Source organism: Leptidea sinapis, chromosome 2 (assembly GCF_905404315.1).
Source record: "Leptidea sinapis chromosome 2, ilLepSina1.1, whole genome shotgun sequence".
In the NCBI taxonomy this organism is placed as follows: Eukaryota; Metazoa; Arthropoda; class Insecta; order Lepidoptera; family Pieridae; genus Leptidea; species Leptidea sinapis.
In genome coordinates this window covers 25488311-25516034 of record NC_066266.1, presented here as the reverse complement: position 1 = coordinate 25516034, position 27724 = coordinate 25488311, and the positions used below count along the sequence as shown (strand labels likewise).

Here is a 27724-nt window from a genome sequence, read left to right as displayed (position 1 = left end):
TTTTCGTTAAATTTACACAGAGTAAGACAAGCTACACGATATACCACAAGAAAGGTAATTTAACAGACTATAAAAGTAAGAATATTTAATTTTAAAACTTTATCTGTGTAAATACGACAAGCCGTCAAAATGCGGTCAGCCGTTTATTATGCAACCGTAACAGTCGATTTAAAAATTCTTTTTTGTATTATCTATGGTGTTTTAGTAACTATACTATGACTAATTAGTAACTTTGAAGTTTGTTTTAGTTATAAAAAATTACTACATTCATTAGTTATAATCGAAATGTAATCTATAAGTAAATCTAAAAAAATCATAAAAAATGCATGACAGCCCTACTTTAAACGAAATTTGTTTAAATTACGCAGTATCTATTGTTTATGTAATCTAATAAAGCGCTAGATTGTTTAATAACAAAAGCATTGACGTTCGTTTTTATAAACAAGCCGAAACACTTCAAAAGCAATAAATTTTATTGTAACACGAGCCCGTTGAAATTGGCGTCGGTAACGCGCGGCGGCTCTAGACGGGCATGTGGGCCACGCGCTTTGTGGCAGCTTAGCCAGTGACTGGCTAATGCACATAGTGATAGAAGACTGCGGGATCGATCATTAATCAATCGTCCAGATGAGTTTGTAGCTGTACCTACAACCAATAATATCAATTAATACAAATGTCTAATATCTAACTTGTAACGTAGCATTATAGATCGTAGAAATAGTAATCGTGCATAATAACTGTAATAAGCGTATGCCGAAAGATTCGTTCTGACAAGAACATTTTATTTTATATAACGTAGTATTAGCTCTGATAAGAACATTTTATTTTGTATAACGTAATATTAGCTCTGATAAGAACCATTTCATAATGCTGTACATCAACTCATAGAATCATACAGATCACCAGTAGTCTTCTCAGTGAAGTTTCAAGCATCGTACTTTCTCTCGGGTGATGTCGTCATCCGGGTCTACCGTTACGTGTCTGGGACGTCTTATTGGGTTGAGAATAGTCTACGGGTGACACACCCTATGGTGAAGGGGGGTGTACCCGCATGCCTTCCTAACCAAGATGTTGGGATGGTTAGGCGCCTTGTCAAAGAAGCGTCGCGAGATCTCTTTAAAGTGTTGAGCTATCGTCGGAAGCTCTAGGTCGCGGTGAAGGTCAACGTTTCGGATGAACCACGGGGCTCCGGTTGCCATGCGCGTGAATTTATTTTGAACTACTTGCAAACGACGTAAGTAGCTCGGTCGGGTGTGCGCGAAAACGACGCTTGCGTATGACAGTATGGGCCGTACGATGGTTTTGTACAGCATCACTTTGTGTTTGAGCGGAAGTTTGCTTCGCCCACACACAAGTGGATAAAGGCGACTGAGGTCAAATCGGGCTCTATTGCATACCGTATCAATATGTTTCTTGAAGTTCATATTGCTGTTGAACGTGACTCCTAAGTATTTGTAATCCTTCACCCACGGTATGGGTGTTTCATACAGTTTAATAACGTCGGTCGGTTGTTTTTTAGCGCGGATGCTATTCGCGTTACCGAAGAGTACCGCTGCACTCTTGGTGGGGTTCACTTCAATCCGCCATTTTCTGAACCAGTTGCCTAGTTCATCGACGGCGGCTTGAAGCACTTTAATGTTCTTGCTCAAGGTTGAGCGGTTGGAGCCAAAGTAGAGTGCCGTGTCGTCAGCGTACTGAGCGAGCTGGACACTCGGAAACTTGGGAATGTCGCTCGTGAAGAGCGAGAAAAGAGTGGGAGAGAGGACGGAACCCTGTGGCACGCCAGGCCTGATGGGTCTGGGTGAGGATAGGGTGCCCTCTACTCGATATCGGAAGGAGCGATCAGTAAGGTAGGCTCGAATGATGCGCACGAGCCTGTCTGGCACTCCCAGTTGATACAGCTTGAATACTAAGCCGTTGTGCCATACCTTGTCGAAGGCCTTCGCGACATCGAAAAATACGGCTGCCGTGGTAGCGTCAAACTGACGCCGTATGAGAATGTACTCGGTGGTGAGTCGATGAGCCTGCTGGGGACACGAGTGAGCGGTTCTGAATCCGAACTGTATGTCGGATATCAGGTTAAGCTCCGCGATGTAATGATTAAGACGCGCGAGAATTAATCTTTCGTAAAGATTCCCGATCGAGTTAATTAAGCTAATAGGCCTATAGCTACTCGGATTAGCTTTAGGTTTATTGGGTTTTGGGATACCGATAACAATAGAATCCTTCCATTGTTCGGGGAACGCGCTATTAGACAATAGAATATTAAAAATGGTAACAAATAAAGTAATAAGAGTCGAGGGTAGGATTTTAAGAACCCTATTATTTATAGTGTCGGGCCCCGGGGCCTTCTTGGAGTGAAGATCCTTAATGATTAGCTTCACCTCTTCGTAAGAGGTGGGTTTTATTACATCACCTGAAGGGCTCAGAGCGGAGCGACGTTCAACTTCACGATCAACTTCGTCAACGTGTGTCGGGTCGGCTTCTGCATTTGGAGAGCACTGACTCTCGAGACTATCGGCGAGGCATTCAGCTCATCGTCATCGAGCGCCGGCTGCAGTCCCGGTCTGTCCAAAGGAGGCATGACAGTGGGCGGCTCCTGTTTGAACGCGCGATGGCTTAAGGTTGCCGAGCAAGCAGTCCCAACGTTCGCCGCGGAGTTCCGCGATACGTTCCCGAACCACCCGCTGTAGGTAGCGGAGGTGGCGCCTATTCTCGACCGACGGATACCTATCGTAAAGTCTAGTGGCTCTGTGCTTCTGTGTGAGTAGGTTCCTGACCTCTGGAGGCAGGTTTAGGCGATGCGGTGGCATCGTCGGAACCTGCCTGGAGCAGGCCTTTATCCTATTCAGTATATGTGACGTCACATGAGAGATAGCACTGTGAGCCGTGTCGACCGAGTCGATGACGTCCGGTATAAGGTCAAGGTCGTCGGACTTGATAGACTCGAGATCCTTTTCCAGCCGTTGCCAGTCGATCACTGTTTTCGTCGGTGGTTGAAAGTTAACCGGTGGGCCTAGATTTAGGACGACAGGCCGGTGGTCTGACTCTAGTTCGTGAAAAACTTCGATTGAATTTACTTTGAGCGTTACGTTTTTAAGTAACGCAACGTCTAGTATGTCGGGTCAGTGCGCGACGTTATCCGGATAACGTGTTGGTTCGTCGGGTGCTATTACTGAAAAGTTCAGCGTGTCTGTAAACGAATCTAATAAGATTCCGTTTCTATTTGTGGTTCTACTGTTCCAGCTGGTGTGTTTGGCGTTAAGATCGCCGCCCACTATGACTGCGGCCCCGTGGCCGAGTAATGCTTCTATATCTATGCTTTATTAAAAAAAAAAAATCAAATTCCAAATTTCTATATTTGATCTTAAAGTATATATACAAAATTACCTAAATCTACTTATTAAAGCAATTTACAATTAAGCCTAATTAGCCTCTATGCTTTATTAAAAATTTTCATGATATATATATACAAAATCCTTAAAACTAGTTACCCAATTACAATCGTTACTTAAAAAATATTTACAAGTTCAGAAAAGACACACCAATACTAAAGCTTACATTTCAGGTAATAGTAAAACGTTTCATTCAATAAGAATTGAGAATAATATTATGTGTTCTATCTCGCTCTAAAACTAATGCTATCGCAGTTTGTGTAAACTCGCGTCGAACCTCGATCATACGATGTCAATGAGCATTCCGCACCTACGCTGTTGCTCATTGATTAAAATTGCATGAATAGCGATCGACCCCTGAGTTCCGACGCGACACTTCACTCGTCAGTCGAGTCCGCTAGGCCTTGCTGTGCGGTTGTGTAACGCGGAGCATATGACTGATCACGTGAGTATATCTGCGATCGTCGAGAGAAAGTACGATGCTTGAAACTTCACTGAGATGACTAAACTGGTGATCTGTATGATTCTTTGAGTTGATGTACAGCAATATGAAATGGTTCTTATCAGAGCTAATATTACGTTATATAAAAAAAAAATGTTCTTGTCATGTTGTTGCCTGGTGACAGACAATACCGTACTTATTTATATATTTTGTTCGAACCCTACGGCTAGGCCGTTAGGTACACAAATCCAGATACCTACAATTAGGGATAAATTACAGGGTAGGTTATTCCCGCTTTTCTGTAAACGCATCTGGTGGTAGCACGCACGCGTACACACCTCGCGTAAGTTACGGTGTAGCTCATTAGGACGTTTCCAAAATCTCAACCGAAAAAATTGCTGCATCGGGAATCGGAAATAGCCTTCTTAGATGGTTCAGTTCATACCTAGCAAATAGACCTGGTATAGTGGCAGCAAATGGATTCAATTCATCCACCTATTCAATGACAACTGGTGTACCACAAGGCTCTCATCTCGGTCCTATTTTATTTGATTTGTTATTAATGAACTATCTACAAATATCCATCGTTCAGAATGCTATATATTTGCGGACGATTTAAAAATTGCCAGATGTGTGGATACTATAAGCAACTCTAAAAAAAGTGTGTGTGTACTTATGTATGCACGCAAGAAGTTATACTTCTTTGGCCTATCCAAGCAAAAATCATTAAAATGATATCTTCCTCGTGCTATTCTACGTTTTTAGAAAGAGAATTTTGTAAAAATCTTGCAAGAAAATTTTAGGAACCAACGTCACCCTGTTACTTTTTTCTTACAGTGATGCGCGCGCATCTTAAAATTTCACTCTCATCATTTTTTCATACCGCGCCTAAAGATGTATAACTTCAAAAAAAATATCTTTAGATAATAATGTAATAATTTTTAATTAACGATGTAAATAAATTATACATACCGACAATTAATCTGAAATCTATAAATGCACTCAAAACAGTTTTATCACTAATATTCAATATATATACACATACTAATAAATTATTTGTAAATACTATCACCGTCGTATATGAAATTGATTTAATAAAAACACCAAAATAATATTTATTAACTAACTTTACGATGTACAATTCAGGTGTCGGTGTGTGCGTGCGTCGTAAAAATTCACTCTTATCATTTTTCTCCATAGCACCAAAAGAAGTATAATTTCAAAAACTCCAGGAGGATTTAAATACTTTAACCTTATGGTATTAAATGCTGAGAAATGTTTTCATCTGAGATTTTTCAGAAAAATGCTAAATAGCTGTGAAGATGTAGTGTACAAAATAGGTGATACACCTCTTAAGCAAGTTGAGTAGAATCAAGATCTTGGGAGTGTTTTTGGATAGCAACCTAAGATTTGACCAACACATTAATAACATTACTTCCAAGTCTTTTAAGATGCTCGCTTTTGTTCTGCGGAATACCAAGGAATTTAAAAATTCTGACATTCTGATTGTACTATATACTGTGCTGGTGAGAAGTTGCCTTGAGTATTCTTCTGTTGCTTGGAACCCTTATTATAACAAAAATATTATACAACACGTTGAGAGTACCCAAAAAAATCTAAAAATTATTAGAAAAACTAAAAAAACAAAAAAAAACTAAAAACGAGACATCTCGACAGTTATAGTAGCAGGCTAGAAAATTATAAAAAAATATCTTTGGATGATCTTAGGCAAACCCATGAACAGACATTTTTCTATAAAATCATTAATGGGATGTTGGAAGATATTATTATAACATATGTTTTTGTAAATGTTTAACAAGAGATTGTTTTCGTTTAAATTTCTGCGGACAAGTGTCGCATCTATATGGTTTATCACCGGTATGTATTCTAATATGTGCCTTCAAAGTACTAGACACATTGAATCTCTTACCACATACATTGCACGGGTAAGGTTTATCACCGGTATGTATTCTACTATGTGTCTTCAAAGAACTAGACGCATTGAATCTCTTACCACACACATTGCACGGGTAAGGTTTATCACCGGTATGTATTCTACTATGTCTCATCAAAGTATTAGATTCGATGAAACTCTTACCACACACATTGCACGGGTAAGGGTTATCACCGGTATGTATTCTACTATGTAACTTCAAATGACAAGATTGATTGAAACTCTTACCACACACATTGCATGGGTAAGGTTTATCACCGGTATGTATTCTACTATGTGTCTTCAAAGTACTAGACACAATGAAACTCTTACCACATACATTGCACGGGTAAGGTTTATCACCGGTATGTATTCTACTATGTATCTTCAAATGACAAGATTGATTGAAACTCTTACCACACACATTGCATGGGTAAGGTTTATCACCGGTATGTATTCTTTTATGGTCCTTCAAATGACAAGATTGATTGAAACTCTTACCACACACATTGCATAGGTAAGGTTTATCACCGGTATGTAGAATACTATGTCTCTTCAAATTACCAGAGACAATGAAACTCTTACCACACACATTACATGTATATGGTTTATCACCGGTATGTATTCTACTATGTCTCTTCAAATTACTAGATTCATTGAAACTCTTACCACACACATTACATGTATACGGTTTATCACCGGTATGTATTCTACTATGTTTCTTCAAATTACTAGATTCATTGAAACTCTTACCACACACATTACATGTATATGGTTTATCACCGATATGTATTACTTTATGATTGTTCAAATGACCATTTTCAGTGATACTCTGGCCACATTCATCGCGTGAGTAAGGTTTTTCGCCAGTGTTTTGACCTGTATGTTGCTTTAAATAACTGCATTGATTGGACGTTGTTCCACTTACATTACTGGATTCAGACATTTCACATGTATTATGTTCCTTTGAAGCATCAGGTTCGTTGGGCGTTGTTCTAGTAGTATTATCCGATTGCGACTTTTTATCTCTATATATTGTGTTATGTTCTTTCAAATCAACAGATTGTTTGGTTGTTTCACCAATAATACTGGTATTTGACTCTGAATGTATTTTATTAGTTCTCTTGGAAGTAATAGTTTGATGGTGGGTTGGTCCGTCAACATTGCTGGAATTCGACTTTTTAACTGGAATAATTTTCTTGTTTTTCTTCAAATCAACAGATTGCTTCAACATAGTTCCATTCTTATTGCATGGATTGGTCAGTTCTGTGTACATTTCATCGTATTGTTCATTACCAGCTGTTAATCGTTTAACTGTAAAGTACAAAATTATATTATCGTTATTGTTATCACCTATGTCACGTAAATGTATAAAAATTATTGGGCAAGATAATTTGTGTATAAAGTGTGTCAATATTATATTACATATTATATTATTTTAGGTGATGTTTTTATTGGAAGCTTTTGATCCATCCAGAAATTGTAATACTTATTTGAGATTTAAAGAGTAGGTAGTACCTTAAAGAGAAACGACTAACAGATCATCATCATCATATCAGGAAGTCGTACACTGCTCGACAAAGGCCACTCCCAAAGATATCCAAATAAATAAAATATATATCGTCATAATAATTACAATTAACAAAATACATGGTGGCGCAATAGAACATGCATATTGCATCATCTTTTTTCGCGGGGTAGAAAGTGCGCGGGCGGGGGGAGTCTGCATCGTTGGGTAGGCGGGCTCATGGAGTTTTAGTCACTATGAGTCACTGCGACGGGAAGCGTCGCGCATTTTACGAGAACTCTCGTTTATACATCGTTACTAGGCGTTTATATTGTTCTGAATATGCACTACGGCAAATTAGTGAAGCTCCGAGTGCAAATTTAATTAAAATATGGGTACAGCGTTTTGAAGAGACTGGTTCAACGTTTAAACCACAAGAAAAAGGTCGTCCAAGAACATCTAGGACCGACGACAATATTGAGAGAGTTATGCAGTCTGTACGAGGAGATCCACAAATGTCTACTCGCAAGAGATCGTCTGTCTTACACTTATCGAGACGAAGTTTGCAACGAATTTTAAACTTGGATCTTAAACTGCATCCTTACAAGCTGCAGCAGTTAACACAAGAATTGAAAGAGTCTTCGACTTCGGAGCAAGGCTTGCATTTGCTAATGAAATGCTTAATCGATTTTCCAATTTTGACAATATCCTTTTCTCAGATGAGGCCCACTTCCATATCAATGGTTTCGTAAACCGTCAAAATTGTTGTTACTGGAACAGTGAGAATCCCAAACTCAAGCACCAGAAACCACTGCATAGTCCTAAAGTGACAGTATGGGCAGCAATCTCTGGTAGAGGAATAATTGGACCGTTTTTCTTAAAAATGCGCGGGGGCAAAACGTCACTGTTAATACCGAACGATATGTTGCGATGTTGGAAGGTTTTTTGGCTCCAGAGCTTGAAAATTCAAGAATAGTGAATTCTAGGACTTGGTTTCAACAAGACGGAGCTACCTGTCACACATCAAATGACTCCATGGCGGTTGTGAAACAGATGTTCCCTGGCAGACTGATTTCGAAAAGAGGTGATATCCCATGGCCCCCACGTAGTCCAGACGTGACGCCTCCTGACTTTTTTTGTGGGGGATACCTCAAGAACAAAGTCTACAGCAATAATCCGAAAAACATCGATCAGCCCAAGGAGAATATCCGTGGTGAAATCGCAGCAATTACACCAGCATTACTGAAGAAAGTTTTCAATAACTTCCATTTGCGATTAGAGGAATGTCGTCGTAGAGAGGGTCATCATTTAGACGATGTTATTTTTAAAAAATAAACTTCAGTTATTTCTTAATAATACCTCAGTTTTATTTTAACAATACCTTTTGTATTTATTTTTTAATCAATATTTTAAATGTGCACGTTCTATTGCGCCACCCTGTATATTGTATATTAGTGATTATATTGAAGTGACTGTATTGTACCTTGAAATGATTTGTGAAATTAATTACATTTTTATATTGTTTTGACAGTTTAGCGTATGTCCTATACATTATATTCAGTTTACTTTTATATTAAAACTAGGTCTTACCCACGACTTCGTCCGCGTGCAAGTTACTTTGGAAAGCATTTTTTTTGGTCTACTCACTTTGCAAATAATACTCATACAAACTGAAGTGGTTAATACATTTTTATAAACTATTAACTGTGGAACTTATCCCCCTTATCATCCCCACACATGTCTTTATTTATTTCATTTCTTTTTCTTTTACACTCACTGCAAATAACTTAAATTACTAAATGTACAATATTTATTACATAATACCAATTATTTACATCTTTTTATCGCTAATTGTAATAATACATTGAACATTGAAAAACGGTTTCGCAGTGATATTAAAAGAGGTTGACCTCTGACCCCGAAACTAGTTAAAACTGTATCTTCGGGGTCAGTGATTCCTCGACAAATGACAATGACGAACGAAACAAAATTAAATGAGAATGTGTGTGTGTGTGTGTGTGTATGTGTGTGTATGTATGTCTAAATATTAAAAAAAAAATATTATCAAGCGCCTGAATACAAAGTTTCATGGTGTTATCTTCGATATTGATGAACTTTAATACGTACTTCAACCCCGCCTAGCCTCTTATTAGCGATAAAAGGTATGTCCTTTCCCTTCAAAATCGGTTCAGTGGTTTAGGCGTGAAAGTGCAACAAACAAACTTACATTCACATTTATAATATTAATAGGGATGAACTAAGTTGTTAGTATGTTTATTTGCATGATGTGTTCACTTGTAATTGCAGGATAAAAACTTTGGACTTTGTGTAAATTATAATTTTATGAATTGACATGTATATTGTGTTGGTGGATCTTGAATAAATAAATAAATAATTAAGTATCTCATATTTATCCGTTTATAAATTTTTCATAATTAATTTGTACTACGACACGTTTTGAAACATAAGGTAGTTGGATGAACTAAAGACCTGAAGTCAATGACGTTCTATACAATATATAGACAATGCACGTCATACAAAATAAAATACGAAATATGGCACATGTCATAAAGCTAAGCTTCCACTGCTATGTCTATACATTTCTGAGTTTACTTCAGTTGTTTAAAATGTTATTGGTCAAAAGGCAGCGATGTAAACACTTTTTCAGTTTAAGATGCATATTTTGAACTTAGAACCCGATTTGGACAGTGACATTAGTGGAGCAGCAGTTAAGTATTTTATTAAACTCTGACGGAAAAAGAAGGGTTGTTATAAGTTTTACGTTTGTCAGTCCGTCCCTGTTTTCTGATCAATATATGTTCAGTCGGAGGTTTTTTACGTTTTTAATCGAAAATCGAGAGATAAACACTCAAATAAAATATTTTTATTTACATAAAACAATTCGGGAAAATGGTTATTAAAATGTTATGTTCCCTGAAATACATTTAATTTGTTAAATTTTGTCTTTGAAACATAAAAATCTTTTTAGATTTATAGTGTAAGCGGACACCAAACATATTATCTTGGTATGACAGCTTTTGACAAATTAAAAACATGACAAAATGACTTATTTGGTTTGTAAAATTGTTCACATCTCTCTCTTGCTACCAACTGACACCAATTCTCTGTCACTATCTGGTGTATTGGGTCCTCTGTTATTTATTAATTATATTAATGACTTTCAAAAGATAACTCAACACCGTTGTATTATATTTGCCGATGATATATCTATTCTCATGCCCTCAAATAGTGATAATTTAAATGAATATGAATCGGACATTAACTGTAGTTTGAACAATTATAATAATTGCCTTGATTATAATGAATTAGTTGTGAATTTATTGAAAATTATGTAAATGCAATTTTGTGTAAAAGGACGTAGATAAACTGATCTAAATATTAATTATAATGGAATTAATATTGAAAAATTTGACAGTACTCTATTTTTAGGTGTTATCTTAGATAATGACCTTAATTTCTCTGAACACATTGATAAAGTATTCTCTAAAATTTATAGATTTGTGTATGTCCTTAGAAGACTGAGGAGAATGGCTTCTAATAAGTTATCTTTAATGGCGTACTATGGATATGTCGCGTCAGTACTCAGATACGGTCTTCTCATCTGGGGAAATGGCAGAGGAGTACATCAAGCATTTGTTGCTCAAAAAAATTCGTTGTATATGTTGTCCGACCTATTCATGTAAAGACTTATTTAAAAATTTAAATATTTTGTGCATATTGCCCAATATGTATATATTTGAAGCGTGTAAATTTGTAAAACACAATAATCATTTATTTAAAAGGACCATTGAATTGAATCCACGTTCCACCCGATTACCGGATACACTGGTTTATGGCCACTGTCCCAGAACAACATTATACCTAAATAGTAGCTACGCAATGTGTATAAAATTATTCAACTACCTCTAGATTTAAAAAACTTATCACAAAATGATTTTTTTTTTATAGAATAGGAGGACAAACGAGCGTACGGGTCACCTGTTATTAAGTGATCACCGCCCACAATCTCTTGCAACACCAGAGGAATCACATGAGCGTTGCCGGCCTTTAAGGAAAGTGTACGCGCTTTTTTTGAAGGTACCCATGTCGTATCGTCCCGGAAACACCGCACAAGGAAGCTCATTACACAGCTTTGTAGTACTTGGAAGAAAGCTCCTTGAAAACCGCATTGTGGAGGACCGCCATACATCCAGATGGTGGGGATGATATCCTAACTTGTGGCGTGTCGTGCGAAGGTGGAATTCAGCGGCAGGAATCAGGTTAAACAGCTCTTCGGAACACTCCCCGTGATAAATGCGGCAGAAGACACACACTGGACTCCTGTTTAACCAACCATGGTTAATCGACATAAAATTTTATAGTGTTAAGGATTTTTTAAATTTAAAGTAAACTTTTTGCATGCTAATTCAAATTAGCCGGACAGAAGACACTACAATTAATTTAAAATCTATAATGGGTACTGTTTTCGACACAATAAATAAATTTAATTTAATTTCTTTTCTTTTTTTATGGAAAAGGAGAACAATCGAGCGTACGGGTCACCTGGTGTTAAGTGATCACCGCCACCCACATTCTCTTCCAACACCAGAGGAATCATAAGAGGGTTGCCGGCCTTCAAGGAAGGTGAAGGTGTATCCATGTCATATCGTCTCGGAAACACCGCACAAAAAGGCTCATTCCACAGTTTTGTAGTATGTGGAAGAATGCTCCTTGAAAACCGCACTGTGGAGGACCGCCACACATCCCGATGGTGATTTCATTTCAAAGATATACAATATTATTATTTTCTTCTCACCTCTAGACCCCGCAACAAGGGTCATGTTTATTATAAATACCTTTATTTATTTATGGTGTGTGTGGATGATGCAGCTACTGTACTCAATAACTTTTGTATTAATTTACATTTACTTTTTTGACTTACTCATCACTTTACATTTTACATATTATATTGTAATTTGTAATGATTTGTAAATCGATGTACTTAAATGTGAAACTTGATATAAAAGAGTGGCAATGAGTTTCTTCCTACTTCTTCTCATTAGCTCAACCCTTTACGAAGTATCGGTAGATTCAATAAGAAAAATATATATTTATTTTTTTGACATAAGTGTTATTTCCGTGACTTACGTGACTAAACTGATTTTGATTTGATTTGATTGATTTATGAGCAGTTGCGTCACCTTTTTCCTGACCTAGGCATAACCTAGCAGTATTGCAAGAATTTTCGTTTAAATTTCTCGGGCAAAAGTCCTTCATGGACAAAATGATTATAGTGACACACTCCACTACAGAAGCTTTCCAAATCTGACTGTAGGTACTGTTTTTCTCAATGTGTGTATACCTTGTACATACCATGTGACATAGTTTAAGGGATTTTGGGGCCCCATACCTACACACTTCCAAGATTTTACTCCATGAAATACCTTATAAGTATTCAGTTTATTTTCTAGTAGCCATTTAAAACAAAAAATTACCAGATAATTCATTTTCTTCAATTTCTATCAGATTCACCACAAACTCCTGCTCGATGTTCTGCTCAGTTTGGTCTTTGTTGGAGCTCACATCATCATCAGTATGTATTGAAATATTATTCAACTCTGTAATTTAATAAAATACATAATAATAAGGCACAAATGATATGATTTACAATTCATTTCTTTTAATTATCTGTAACTGACCAGATATAATAATTATATGTCCAGTGACAATTTAGATAATTTCGGCAGCACTGACACACAGAACATTTCTAAACATTCTACTAAATTTTTTATTTGTTTAACTCAATCTAGCATTATAATAAAAATATAATGAGAAATATCCTAGTTTTCTCAATTTTAAATTTATAGTAATACTAGTGGACCCAACAGACGTTGTCCTGTACACACGTCTTAAATTTGCAAAATCTGTCCAGCCGTTAAGAGGAGTTCTTATTTATATGGACAGAGAGAATTATATTATATGGACGGAATTGAGAATCTAAACCAATCTCAAATTCACTGAAACAAACAAAAAAATCATCAAAATCGGTCCAGCCGTTTAGGAGGTAGTTTAATTGTGAATCTAAACCATCCTCGAATCCCCTTGAACTCACACAAAAAATTTCATCCAAATCGGTCCAGCCGTCTAGGAGGAGTTCAGTGACATACACACGCACACAAGAATTATATATATAATGATAAACACTATCATTTTTTTAATGACAATAAGGGACGAGACAAACAGGACGTTCAACTGATGATAATATATCCTTTACATTGCAGTGCCGCTCAGGATTCTTGAAAAGCCCAAAAATTCTGAGAGGTACTACAATAGCGCTCGTCACCTTGAGACATAAGTTGTTAAATCTCATTTGCCCAGTAATTTCACTAGCTACGGCGCCCTTCAGACCGAAACACAGTAATGTTTACACATTACTGCTTCACGGCAGAAATAGGCGCCGTTGTTGCACCCATAATCTAGCTGGCATCCTGTGCAAAGGAGCCACCCACTATAGGGTACTATATGTTTTGTATATTATAACAGGCCGGTCGCTTAACGGGAACATGTGCTATTAATAATTTAACAAGAGGTTCACTATAAGATACAGTATGTTTTTGATAGTGTTACACTATAGGGCGGCACCACAGCCATATATTTTATTTATACCAACTGAAAGGAATTGATAAAGACCACTAAGGGAAATTTTTATCATAATATAAAGAGCCTGTCGCTTCAGGTCACCATTTTCTTTCAATCATTTCACTTAATAAACGAAATTCCGCTGATTTGTCAACATCACCTGCATCTGGATAGCAGAGATGCTGTCTGATAGATTAGGATCCAGACAAGCCACTGGATACATAATAAAAGGTATAACCATTTGCCTACTCCGAGAAGAAGGAGAATATGTAACTTGAGGTCTTAATACATGAACAAGTTATCAGAGGAACTTGGTAGTCTACCACCCCTCTACTACTCTATATCTTTATATATATAAATTACGTGACACGTTGTTTGTCCGTGATGGACTCCTAAACTAATGAACGGATTTTAATGGAAATTACTTCATCGAGTGCAGTTTAGTCCAACTTGAGAGATAGGATAGTTTTTATTTCAATTTGAGACGCATAACTGTTTTTAATTCCAATTTATGTTTTGTATGGATATATTTTCTATGTGAGAATTTATTGACACACGGTTTGACAGTTCTGCTGTGAAACAATTTCATTATAACAACAGGAAGCATATTTTACGAAATAATTCTTGATGTTATGGAATATTATTGACAAATTCATAAAAAAATCAGTATTTTATTTAGTATATACAGAACAACATCTGCCGGGTCAGCTAGTATAATATAAAACATGATATTACCATCACAATGATCATTAACATCCTCCAATCTGACCAAGCTCACTCTTAGTTCTTTACTACATAGCTGCTTGACTGATAATATATTGTTTGCCTGTTTATCCAAATGCCATACTTCCGTCCACCCTGAAAATTTTATAACAATAAAATATAACTGAAGTACAAATATATTTTAACATAACTGTTATTAAGCTTACAAGTTTGACCAGATCCATGCCGGCAGATGATTCCATAAAGTGTGTGTGTGAGGCAACAACAGTTGTATAATATATTTAACATCATTACCTGGTAACTCATGCTCTTCTATGTCTATCTCATCTTTACACTCCTGTTTAATTAACGGTTCATGTTGACACTCTGGCAGATTGATGAATTCTAAAATTAAAACATTCATAAACAATTACTACGGAGATCAAGTCGAACATCGAATTTTAGCGGGAGCAATAGTCATAGGTCCGACATTTTCCCTTAGAGACAGACTCAAGCTTAACATGAGTGTTCCGACATAACATTTAAATTACATAATATCTGTTTTACATTTTGGACAATTAAGCGCAGGACCCAGCCAATAGACTACTATACAGTAGTAGAAAAAAGTATTAAATATACTCTAGGACGTTGTCACCGTTGTTACACGATAGTCAAAATTATAATTCTTATCACAATGATGTACCAAACACTATCCACCAATTTCATACTCGCCTCAAAAATCCTTCAACAGCACAATTTTCTTTCCCCGAAATTTCATTACTATAAAAAGGCCTAAAATACAATGTTAAACCGGGCCCTATATCCCAAAAAACATTAGCAGAAGATTCAGAAGTGGCGTATGTTAGAAGGTAGTCTATAAGATATGGCCATCACATACAGAATTTCGACTCACATTAAAAAACGACCTAGTACCAGAGATAACCAAAATAAACATGCAATTCGTTCTTTAAAAAATAAAACAAATGAAAAAAATTTAGTCTATTCAAAAGGTGATACAGGTTATTGCATTGTTATTATTGATAAAAACTATTATGATAGAAAACATAATTAAAAAACAAGTGTGCTTTCGACCACATGATTGAAATAAAACATCTTTAGCTTCTGTCTTTATTAACATGTACTAGGACGGACACAACTCAGATGCAAAGAGGTTTTCAACCAGTGTGTGTTGCCAGTGATGACTACTGTGCTACTTGGTACGCAAGGTTCACAAGTGACACAGTGTTGCCATTACAGAACCTTCTTTCACAACCGACAAAGTGTTGCCATTATAATACAGTATTATATTCAATAAGTCATTGTAATTAACAGTCATAAATATATTTGGTTAAAACAAGCTGAACCAATTGTCCAGCTTCTCTCACAATGGCATGTATGAGTCATATCAAACCAGCCAGGTCAAACTTACTGGTTTAGGGGTATGATAAATTACCTTTTCCTCAAGGTATCGTGGTGATATGGCAAGAATAGGCTCCCACATGAAATAGTTGTGGAAAATAGCCCATGAACACCTATACCTACTATAACACGCTTACAATCTGCAATTCCTGCACTATTACCCAAATTGACATGACAACTCACCAGCATAAACAGACAGGATTTCTGAATCATGTTGGGCAACTTGACTGATTGTGTGATCTGTCAGGTCACTGAATAACCTTTTCACATTTGGCATAAAATACAGCCCTACGTGCAGAGAATCATGGAATTTGCAGGAGTTGCCAAAAAAGCAAAGATCTTTGTCTACACATGGTGGCTCTGAGAAGTCTGCAACATCCCAGGAGTGTTCTGAACTTCTGGAAGGATTGGCTGGCAAACACTACATGCAATGTGGACACAACAAAGTGGTCTTATTGCATAAACAGGAGCCCCTATACCTTATGATAGCATTCCTTGGTCCTTTTGTTAAGAATCATGTGTGTTGATCCGGGTTAGACTGTTTGTCACTAATCCTGATAAGAGAGTACAACCAACCATTCTTCTAGCAATTTACATTTGTGGATCAAAGATAAACTGTCTTAAACTTGTTTGACAAAATCAAGTGAAGTGCAAGTGATAATATTATAATAAATAAATCTTATAGTAAGTGATCCACACCATAATATATGGGGCTCATATTTCAGCAATTGAGTTGCACAATTAAATAGTCTTACATAAAATTAATTTTCATTGAGACCTGCTCTGTGTCTTCAACAAACTGTTCAATGTGATGTGATGAACATAGTGTTTAAATTTTCTTTAAGTTTGATGTCATGCAGGGGTGGGAGTGTCGCCTTAAAGTGATGTTTTCAGAAAACTGTAGTGCCATCTGATATTTGGCCTCAAAATTAAAGACACACTATGAATTTGTGACTTGAGGTCTTAATACATGAACAAGTTATCAGAGGAACTTGGTAGTCTACCACCCCTCTACTACTCTATATCTTAATATATATAAATTATGTGACATGTTGTTTGTCCGTGATGGACTCCTAAACTAATTAACGGATTTTAATGGGGATTACTTCATCGAGTGCAGTTTAGTCCAACTTGAGAGATAGGATAGTTTTTATTTCGATTTGAGACCCATAATTGTTTTTAATTCCAATATATGTTTTGTATGGACATATTTTCGATGTGAGAATTTATTGACACACGGTTTGACAGTTCTGCTGTGAAACAATTTCATTATAACAACAGGAAGCATATTTTACGAAATAATTCTTGATGTTATGGAATATTATTGACAAATTCATAAAAAAATCAGTATTTTATTTAGTATATACAGAACAACATCTGCCGGGTCAGCTAGTATAATATAAAACATGATATTACCATCACAATGATCATTAACATCCTCCAATCTGACCAAGCTCACTCTTAGTTCTTTACTACATAGCTGCTTGACTGATAATATATTGTTTGCCTGTTTATCCAAATTCCATACTTCCGTCCACCCTGAAAATTTTATAACAATAAAATATAACTGAAGTACAAATATATTTTAACATAACTGTTATTAACTTAACAAGTTTGACCAGATCCATGCCGGCAGATGATTCCATAAAGTGGGTGTGTGAGGCAACAACAGTTGTATAATATATTTAACATCATTACCTGGTAACTCATGCTCTTCTATGTCTATCTCATCTTTACACTCCTGTTTAATTAATGGTTCATATGGACACTCTGGCAGATTGATGGATTCTAAAATTAAAACATTCACAAACAATTACTTAAAACATTCATAAACAATTACTACGGAGATCAAGTCGAACGTCGAATTTTAGCGGGAGCAATCGTCATAGGTCTGACATTTTCACTTAGAGACAGACTCAAGCTTATCATGAGTGTTCCGACCTAACATTTAAATTACATAATATTGAGTTTTACATTTTGGACAATTAAGCGCAGGACCCAGCCAATAGACTACTATAGAGTAGTAGAACAAAATATTAAATATACTCTAGGAAGTTGGCACAGTTGTTGCACGATAGTCAAAATTATAATTCTTATCACAATGATGTACCAAACACTGTCCACCAATTTCATACTCGCATCAAAAATCCTTCAACAGCACAACTTTCTTTCCCTGAAATTTCATAACTATAAAAAGGCCTAAAATACAATGTTAAACCGGGCCCTATATCCCAAGAAACATTAGCAGAAGATTCAGAAGTGGCTTATGTTAGAAGTCAGTCGATAAGATATGGCCATCACATACAGAATTTCGACTCACATTAAAAAACGACCTAGTACCAGAGATAACCAAAATAAACATGCAATTCGTTCTTTAAAAAATAAAACAAATGAAAAAAATTTAGTCTATTCAAAAGGTGATACAGGTTATTGCATTGTTATTATTGATAATAACTATTATGATCAAAAAGATAACAAAAACATAATTAAAACACAAGTGTGCTTTCGACCATATGATTGAAGTAAAACATCTTTAGCTTCTGTCTATATTAATATGTACTAGGACGGACACAACTCAAACACAAAGAGGTTTTCAACCAGTGTGTGTTGCCATTACAGAACCTTCCATCACAACCGACAAAGTGTTGCCATTACAATACAGTATTATATTCAATAAGTTATTGTAATTAACAGTAATAAATATATTTGTTAAAAACAAGCTGAACCAATTGTCCAGCTTCTCTCACAATGGCATGTATGAGTCATATGCCAGGTCAAACTTACTGGTTTAGAGGTATGACAAATTACCTTTTCCTCAAGGTATCATGGTGATATGGCAAGAATAGGCTCCCACATGAAATAGTTGTGGAAAATAGCCCATGAACACCTATACCTACTATAACACACTTACAACCTGCAATACCTGCACTATTACCCAAATTGACATGACAACTCACCAGCATAAACAGACAGGATTTCTGAATCATGTTGGGCAACTTGACTGATTGTGTGATCTGTCAGGTCACTGAATAACCTTTTCACATTCGGCATAACATACAGCCCTAGTTGCAGAGGATGTTTGGCTGAAGATGAAAAAGTCACTCACAAAATCATGGAATTTGGAGGAGTTGCCAAACAACAAGCAAAGATCTTTGTCTATACATGGTAGCTCTGAGAAGTCTGCAACATCCCAGGAGTGTTCTGAACTTCTGGAAGGATTGGCTGGCAAACACTACATGCAATGCGGACACAACAAAGTGGTCTTAATACAGGAGCCCCTATACCTTATCATAGCATTCCTTGGTCCTTTTGTTAAGAATCATGTGTGTTGATCCAAGTTAGACTGTTTGTCACTAATCCTGATAAGAGAGTACAACCAACCATTCTTCTAGCAATTTACATTTGTGGATCAAAGCTAAACTGTCTTAAACTTGTTTGACAAAATCAAGTGAAGTGCAAGTGATAATATTATAATAAATTAATCTTATAGTGAGTGATCCAAACCATAATATATGGGGCTCATATTTCAGCAATTGAGTTGCACAATTATATAGTCTTACACAAAATTAATTTTCATTGACACCAGTCACATCAATTCAGATTAATAGAAAAAGTTAAAAAAATATTAGAGTTTGTGTCAGACAGTCTGGCACAACTTGTAAATATATACTTTAATATTTAATATAAAATCAATTTTAACTAATTTTTAACAGTTGTAAATTATAAAAAACAAATATAAAATGTGAAGTATATCAAACAAATAAATCTGCAGGCTCAGGCAGATCAAATACGTGAGCCTGTATATTTATTTATGTGCATTAAGGATTTTAGCATTATTTACTAACTTTTAAGCCAGTTCTAATAATTAAAAACAATACTCTTCCTGTAATTGGATATCAAAATTACCTGGTATTTCCTGCTCTGTGTCTTCAACAAACTGTTCAATCTTCATATTCTAAATATTATATTAAAATAATGTGTTTAAGTAAATGCCTAAGTTTGATGAACGTAGTGTTTAAATTTTCTTTGAGTTTGATGTTATGGAAAAGCAGATGTGGGAAGTTAGTTTTTTTTTAATAATTCGTTCTTGCGAACAGGATATAGCCAGGAGCCTTACTGCCTTGTCTTCATTCATTTTGGTATTTATTTTCACAAAAAGTTTAATGAAGTTTTCTCATTTCATCTTTCATCAATTCCATTTTCCTTTTCTAATTATGTGTAGTCAATAGCGACCATCTACAGTAGTATCTTTCATCAAATCCAATCCAGTCTTAAGGGGCGTCTACGACCAAAAAGCCGTGCTAGCTGTTATTTAGGCAGTTTTTTGGAGCTGTCTACTTGTTATTTAAAAGAAATATCAACTAATAAAAAATACATTCAATTTCTACGTAATCTTGACTCCATTATTTTTGTTTTCTTTTTTTTTTAAAGATGCACTTTTTTAATGAATCTCCTTACAACGAAACCAGAGAAATGAGAAATAAAGATGGATATCGTGCATCTCCTCGTGAAGTAAACATACTTTTATTTTGCTACTGACACTGATGGATAGACAATTTAATAATCAACATTTTGCAAAAAAAAATCCAAAGACCAAAATGTGAGTTTTTTAAGATTTTATTCTAAAATTTGGGCGTATTCACTACTGTAACTCATACGCCGGGTTCGGGATTCAGAAAAGAGGCTGAGAAACAGTACTATAGAGACATGTCAGACGAGAACTTTAGCGACGTGTCTGATGCTATATCAAGTGCACGCAAACTACTAAAAGAAAAAAAAATGCAGGGATGGAAAAAAAATTGCCTATCCATTTCTCCTCATGTTAATCCATCTATTGTTTGGCAAAATATAAGACGGTTTAGAAATGGTATTAGTGATAATCGTATTATATCATAAGCTCCAAATTTAAGCGAAACATTTCTGGATCGTCTAGCTCCCCCTTCAGTTCCGGAACACAACCTTTTTTGTAGTAATATTGCTTCGTACATCTTCCAAAACCAATGTATCATTAATTCTACCTTCACTATGCAAGAACTACAAAGTGCTTTACCTTCGATCAAAGACTCTGCCCCAGGTGAAGATGGTATTCCATATTCTTTTTTAGCAAACTTTAGTCAAGCTTCTCTTCAGTATTACTTGGATTTAATTAATAAAATAATTCTATCGGGCAATGTTCCGCCTTCTTGGAAATCGCAAATTATTGTTCCCATTCTTAAACCAGACAAGTCACCGAGTCTAGCATCATCATATCGCCCAATAGCATTATCACCTGTAATCGCAAAAGTTGCTGAGAAGTTGGTAAAAATCGTCTTGAATGGTTCATTGAAAATCGCGGAATACTACCCGAATCACAGTTTGGATTCAGGAAAGGTAGGAGCACTTTGGATAGTGTGGGTACTTTTACAACATATATACGATTGGCTTTTACACGTAATGAATCAGCTATTGCAGTGTTTTTAGACTTGCAATCAGCTTATGATAATGTTAATCTGCATATACTTCAATATAAAATGAATAAACTTGCTAATATTCTAACAAACTTTATTATAAACCTTCTGTCAGGTGGAACAATAAAATTTGACCAACAACGGGATCAAAGTAGACTTGTGTGGAAAGGACTTCCACAAGGATCTGTACTCAGTGCGATACTTTTTAACCTATATACTCATGACTTGGAATATTTACTTCCGACCTCTATTAACATGCTTCAATATGCTGATGATTTAGTAATATATGCCATGGTGTGACCCATGTGACCCCCTAAACGTGTGATATTTAGTTCATTATGTAGCCGAATATCAAATTCCTTAGATTATTTAAAACTTTGGATGGATGAAAATGGTCTCAGCATTTCACCTCTTAAAAGTTCGGTAGTTATCTTCACGCGTCAACGTTTACATCTTCCAATTTCCATATTTTACGATAATTGTCGAATACCAACTAATAACCATGTCAAGTTTTGGGAGTCGTTTTAGATTCAAAAATGACAGGAATGGCTCATTGTGAATACGTAGTTACTAAATGTTAAAAGCTTCTTAATTTAATGAGATGCCTCTCTGGTGTTTGATGGGGTGCACATCCGTTTTCCCTGAAGCTACTTTACAATGCTACAGTACGGAGTATCCTTGATTACGGAACCTTCTTGTTAGAGCCCTGTAATTTAGCAGGTCTAAGAAAACTAGATTCTATCCAATCAAAAGCTATGAGAATAATAACTGGAGCCATGAAATCAAGTCCTTTGAATGCATTACAAGTAGGGTGGTGAAGTAGGGGTCTGATCGTCTATTTTTTCATGTTATACAATTTTCAAATAGCCCCTTGATAACCAAATTAGATACTGATTTCATTGAATCATCAAGTTATTGGAATAACAATGCACTCCCTTGTTTGGTAAAAAGTTATTTGAGGTATAAATCGATTCACTACCCGATACTTCAAATCAAAATCATTTTTTCCTATTATAGCAGACATTAGAAGTAACCTTTACGAGTGTTCAACAAAAGGTCTTTCAGTCACTTTTCTCTGGATACCTAGCCACTGTGGCATAATAGGCAACGAAATACACTTGCATATGAAGCTGTGGTGTGTGGTGACAAATTCCCCTTTAAAATATATACTCCGGATTTAGCAGTTCTTTCTGGTCTTTATCTGAGGGCCTCCTGGGGTAAAGTCTGGGCAGAAAGTGGCCAATTAAAAGGCAAATATTATTGCGAAATTCAACAAATAATTCCTAACAAGTCATGGTTCTCTGTCATTAAACTTGATAAAATCATTACCATCATATTAATAAGAATGCGCCTTGGACACACCACTTGCCCAGATTGCCCCACTTGCAAGGTTTCATATTATAGATAGTCCACAATGTGAATGCGGATATGACTTTGGGTATCTGGATCACTTATTCTTTTCCTGTCCTAAATATGACCGAACTTCCTTTTTAGATAGTTAGATATCCATCCGTGTCCCTTTCCCCACTTCTATAAAAACTCTCCTGAGTTCTGTTGATCCTATATTGTATAGTACTACTTTCTAGATATATTTATAGCAATAATATTAAATTGTAAATAATATATTTGTTATATGAGATAGAGCAGAGTATCAGCAGTAGACTATGAGCAAATCAGTGCATTCACCATTATTTAATATAAGAAAACAATTTTATAAATTAATTACAACTTTTTATAAGCATGACAACGTAATAACTGCTTTGTAGTCATAGTAACCAAAAGTCACTAATTTCTTCTTCTATGAGCAAGACCTCTATGATACTCCCCCTCACGATGACCTTCAGGTCTGAGTGGCGCCTATCATCTTTAGAAGCTTTAACAATCTTGGTTGTGGTAATGCCTTTGTAAAAAGGTCTGCCTCCATATGTTCTGTGTCCTTGTAACGGATGGTCACTAATTTCTTCTGGATACAATACCCGTATAAAATGTTTCTTTATGCTGATATGTTTCGATCTCTTACCAGTCATTTGATTGTTTGCTAACATCTGTGCAGCCAAATTATCATTATAGATCGTAACAGTTTGTTGAAAAACTCCAATATCTTCCAACAGATATTTCAAGTGTAAAGCTTCCTTCGTTGCTTCTGTCATTGCCGTATATTCGGCTTCTGCTGTTGACAAAGCCACTGTTCTTTGTTTCTTTGATGCATAACTGATAAGGCCACCACCATACTTAAAAATATGAACGACGGTCAACGGTACATGCCGCCCAGTCAGCGTCAGCCATGCCTGTTAGTGCCATTCCTGATTGTTTATATCTGATGGTTACATTCTTCGTTCCTTTTAAATAACGGATCACCCTTTTTGCAGCTTGCCAATGTGTATTATCAAAACATGTATTATATTGGCTCAAATAACTAACAGCAAACATTATATCTGGTCTTGTGGCTACAGCGAGGTACATTAGAGATCCAATTAACATTTGGTATGGTATATTCTCCATCTCTGTGAGTCCATTACCCTTCTCCAGTTTCAGACCAGTCTCCATGGGCGTTGACACTGGCTTACATTCAGCCATGTTGAACTTATTTATTAAATTTTCAATATAATTCTCCTGTGACAATGTTATTTCTCCCCCTACATGGGTGAATTGTATGCCCAGGCAATGATGGAGTGAACCCATATCTAGTAACTCAAAAACTTTTTGCAGCTTTGTTTTGACTTCTCGTAACAACATTTCTGATTTATATGCTAGTATTAAGTCATCCACATAAATGTTTGCAAACAGCTTTTCTCCTCCTTTTTCTAATATATACAAGCAAGGATCCGCTGAAGAATGAAGGAAAAATTAAGAAATGATGTCTTGACAGCGAATGCACTGATTTGCTCATAGTCTACTGCTGATACTCTGCTCTATCTCATATAACAGGTTATGGGCCCAGAAACGGGAATTAAAGAGAAAAATGAGTAATCACGTGCACACAGAACAATTGAAAAGAGAAAACTACGATAAAAGCCGTACTATTAAAACTTGGCCTTTGGAGCTATGTTTCAAATAAAATTAAGAGACCAACGCGAGAAGGTGATGCATTGAATGACTATATGGAAAAAGATGAGTTAGCATTAGCCGAGCTATTTCTCATAATATCACCGGGCGAATTAAGACAAGTTTAAAATTGTCAAACAAGTAAAGATGTCTGGCATACGCTAGAAAGCATATATTATAGCAAAGGTCCTGCAAGAAAAGCAAGCCTATTAATAGAGTTGATATTGAAGAAGATGAAAGATGGTGATAATATTGTCAATCACTTGAATAAATTTATGGATATCGTCGATAAACTAGCAGATATGGACATACCAATTAATAAAGATCTTCTTAGTATTATGATGCTTTACAGCTTACCTCAATCTTTTGAAAATTTTAGAATTGCAATAGAATCCAGGGAAGATCTACCAGATCCAGACAACTTGAAAATAAAGATAATTGAAGAAGCTGAGGCAAGAAAAAATATAGCTAGTACAAGTGAACAAAACTCTGAACAAGAGGCGCTGTATAGTAGACAACGTGACAAAAATAAAAACTTTATTGTTAAATGTTTTAAATGCAAAAAGAAAGGACACAAAGCTCATGAATGCTGGTCAAAAGTGGACCGAGTTAATAAAAATAATGCAAGTCTATGTTGCTTAGAAGAAAACATGCCTAAATACGCCTGATAATAAAGAAAAAATTAAGAAATGGTGTCTTGACAGCGGATGTACGTCACATATGAGTCATGAATTGAAAAGATTCATTAATATGGACAAAGCTGATAACAAAACGTTAAGGTTAGCATCAGAAAACTGTCTTGCACAAATCGAAGGACGGGGTCCAGCAAAACTTTACACCTATAAAATACCAAATCTGAAACTAACTGAAGCCTTGTACGTACCATCGCTGACTACAAATCTAATGTCAGTTGGAAAAATAACAGACAAAGGTGGAACAGTTTTATTTAAACAAAAAAATGCTATCGTGATGCGAAACAATAAAATTCTGTTAAAAGCAGAGAGACATTCAGACGGTTTGTACTACGTTAAAGAAAACATAGAAGAAAAAGCTAATTACTGCGAAGCAAGCAAAATGCAGCAATGGCATAGAAAGTTAGCACATCTAAATGAAGGACAAATGAGAATAGCACTTGATAAGAAAATTATGGAAGGCTTAGAATTCAATAAAAGTGACACAGTTAAAGACTGTGAAGTCTGTGCTAAAGGCAAAGCAACAAAACTACCGTTTAATGCACCTAAAAATGAGCAACGTACAAATGAAAGATTAGAAATTGTGCATACTGATGTACACTGGCCTGCAAAAGTAAGTATCACACTTTTCAAATAAAATTTTTTTCTTAACTGTAGAAGGTAGATATTTAAGATTAAAAACGTTTTGTTGCAAATTTTATAGGCTTTAATTATTAGAAACTAAAATTATACATTAGTAACATTTTAAACTTAAAAAAGATAAAACAATGAAAATAGACATTTTTAGTTTAGTGTAAAAAAATTCAACTAAAATGTAGTACATGTTATTTAATTTTTAATAACTGGTATGGCCTCCTCGAGCTCTGATTACAGCTTCGAGCCGGTTTGGCATACTGAACACTAGGTTTCGGAGCCGATGTTGGGGAATATTCTCCCATTCTTCTACCAGGGCCTGCTTTAGTACCCCGAGGGTAGTAGGTGATGGTCTGCGATTTCTGACTAGCCTCCCAAGCTCATCCCAGGCGTGTTCAATCGGGTTAAGATCAGGACTTCTTGATGGCCAAGCCATCACGCTGATACCGACCTCCTGAATATACTCTTGTACGATATGAGCCGTGTGTGGCCGGGCATCACCCATATTTGTTAAATACGGCCCTGCATACTCATTGAGAATCTCTTGAGCATATCTTTTCCCAGTGAGGGTGCCATTTTCTATGGGTACTAGCTCTGTGCGACTTTCTGAAGATATGCCAGCCCATACATATACACTGCCTCCACCGTATTGGACTCTTTCTGAGATGCAGGCTTGAAGGTATCGCTCACCAGGTCGCCTGTAAACACTTCGCCTTCATCAGAAGTGTAAAGGGAGAATCGAGACTCATCTGCAAACAAAATTCTTGACCATTCTTCTTCATCCCACTGCATGTGTTCACGGGCGTATCGCGGTCTCGCTACTAGATGCTGTCTCTCGAGGTTTGGGCCACTCGCTGGTCTTCGGGGTTTCAAATTTGCTTCAGCAAGGGGTCCGGGTCTGAAGTAGCTGTTGCTGGACTTCAACTGCATTTTGGTGGCGATTTCTTAACACAGTGGAACTAATATAACGATCTTCTCGGGCACTGGTACACCTGGGTCTGCTATTACAAGGTCTCCACAGATGGTGTCGTCTCTTCGTACCTTCTGGACCGTTCGTACCGTCACACCCACCATTCTTGCAGTGCGACGCATACTGATGCCTAGTTCCAGAAAAGCCATGATCCTAGCACATTCTTCAACTGAAAGAGGCATGATAAATAAATGTTATGTGCTTTTTGCATAAATTTTTAACACAAGACACATCGATCTTGAAAAAAATTTAAAACAGAAAGAAAAATGTGAATGGTAAAATTGTAATTCGGAAACGTCCACTTTGAAAAAGGAATGGTTTTGTTTTTGAAGTTTTTTTTCAGCCAATTCTTAAAAGAAGGTTACCGACTATAAAGTTTTTATGTACAAAATTAAATTCTCTTTGGAGTCCTTTTTATTTCGACTGTTTGTCTTGTGAACTTAAAACGTTATCCCAATTTTAAAAGTGTGATACGTACTTTTGAAGGCCAGTGTATGTGGTCCCATGAGGCAGCCATCGAAAGGGGGTTCCAAATACTTCATCACATTTACAGATGATTATTCAAGATATACAAGAGTATATACAATGAAAACTAAGGATGAAACTCTATCAAAATTTAAGAAATTCAAAAATGAGGCTGAAAGATTTACCAAAAAGAATATAGTATGCTTACAAAGTGACAATGGGACAGAATATATTAACAATAATTTTGACAAATATTTGAAGGAGAATGGCATCAAAAGGAGACTTTCCGCACCATACACGCCAGAACAGAATGGCTTAGCAGAAAGAAACAATAGAACATTGCTTGATAAAGCTAGATGTATGTTGATAGACGCCAATATGAAAGAAGTTTTTTGGGCTGAAGCCATTAATACAGCTAACTACTTGGCAAACCGT

At 36.1% G+C, this 27724-nt stretch overlaps 1 protein-coding gene across 1 annotated transcript; it reads right to left on the bottom strand.

Moving 5' to 3' along the window:
* Positions 1-3340: 3340 nt before the first annotated feature.
* On the bottom strand, positions 3341-7079 carry LOC126975318 (zinc finger protein 501-like). The gene has a single exon (XM_050823156.1). The coding sequence runs from the start codon at positions 7044-7046 to the stop codon at positions 5625-5627; it is 1422 nt and encodes a 473-aa protein (XP_050679113.1). The 5' UTR covers positions 7047-7079; the 3' UTR covers positions 3341-5624.
* Positions 7080-27724: the final 20645 nt, after the last annotated feature.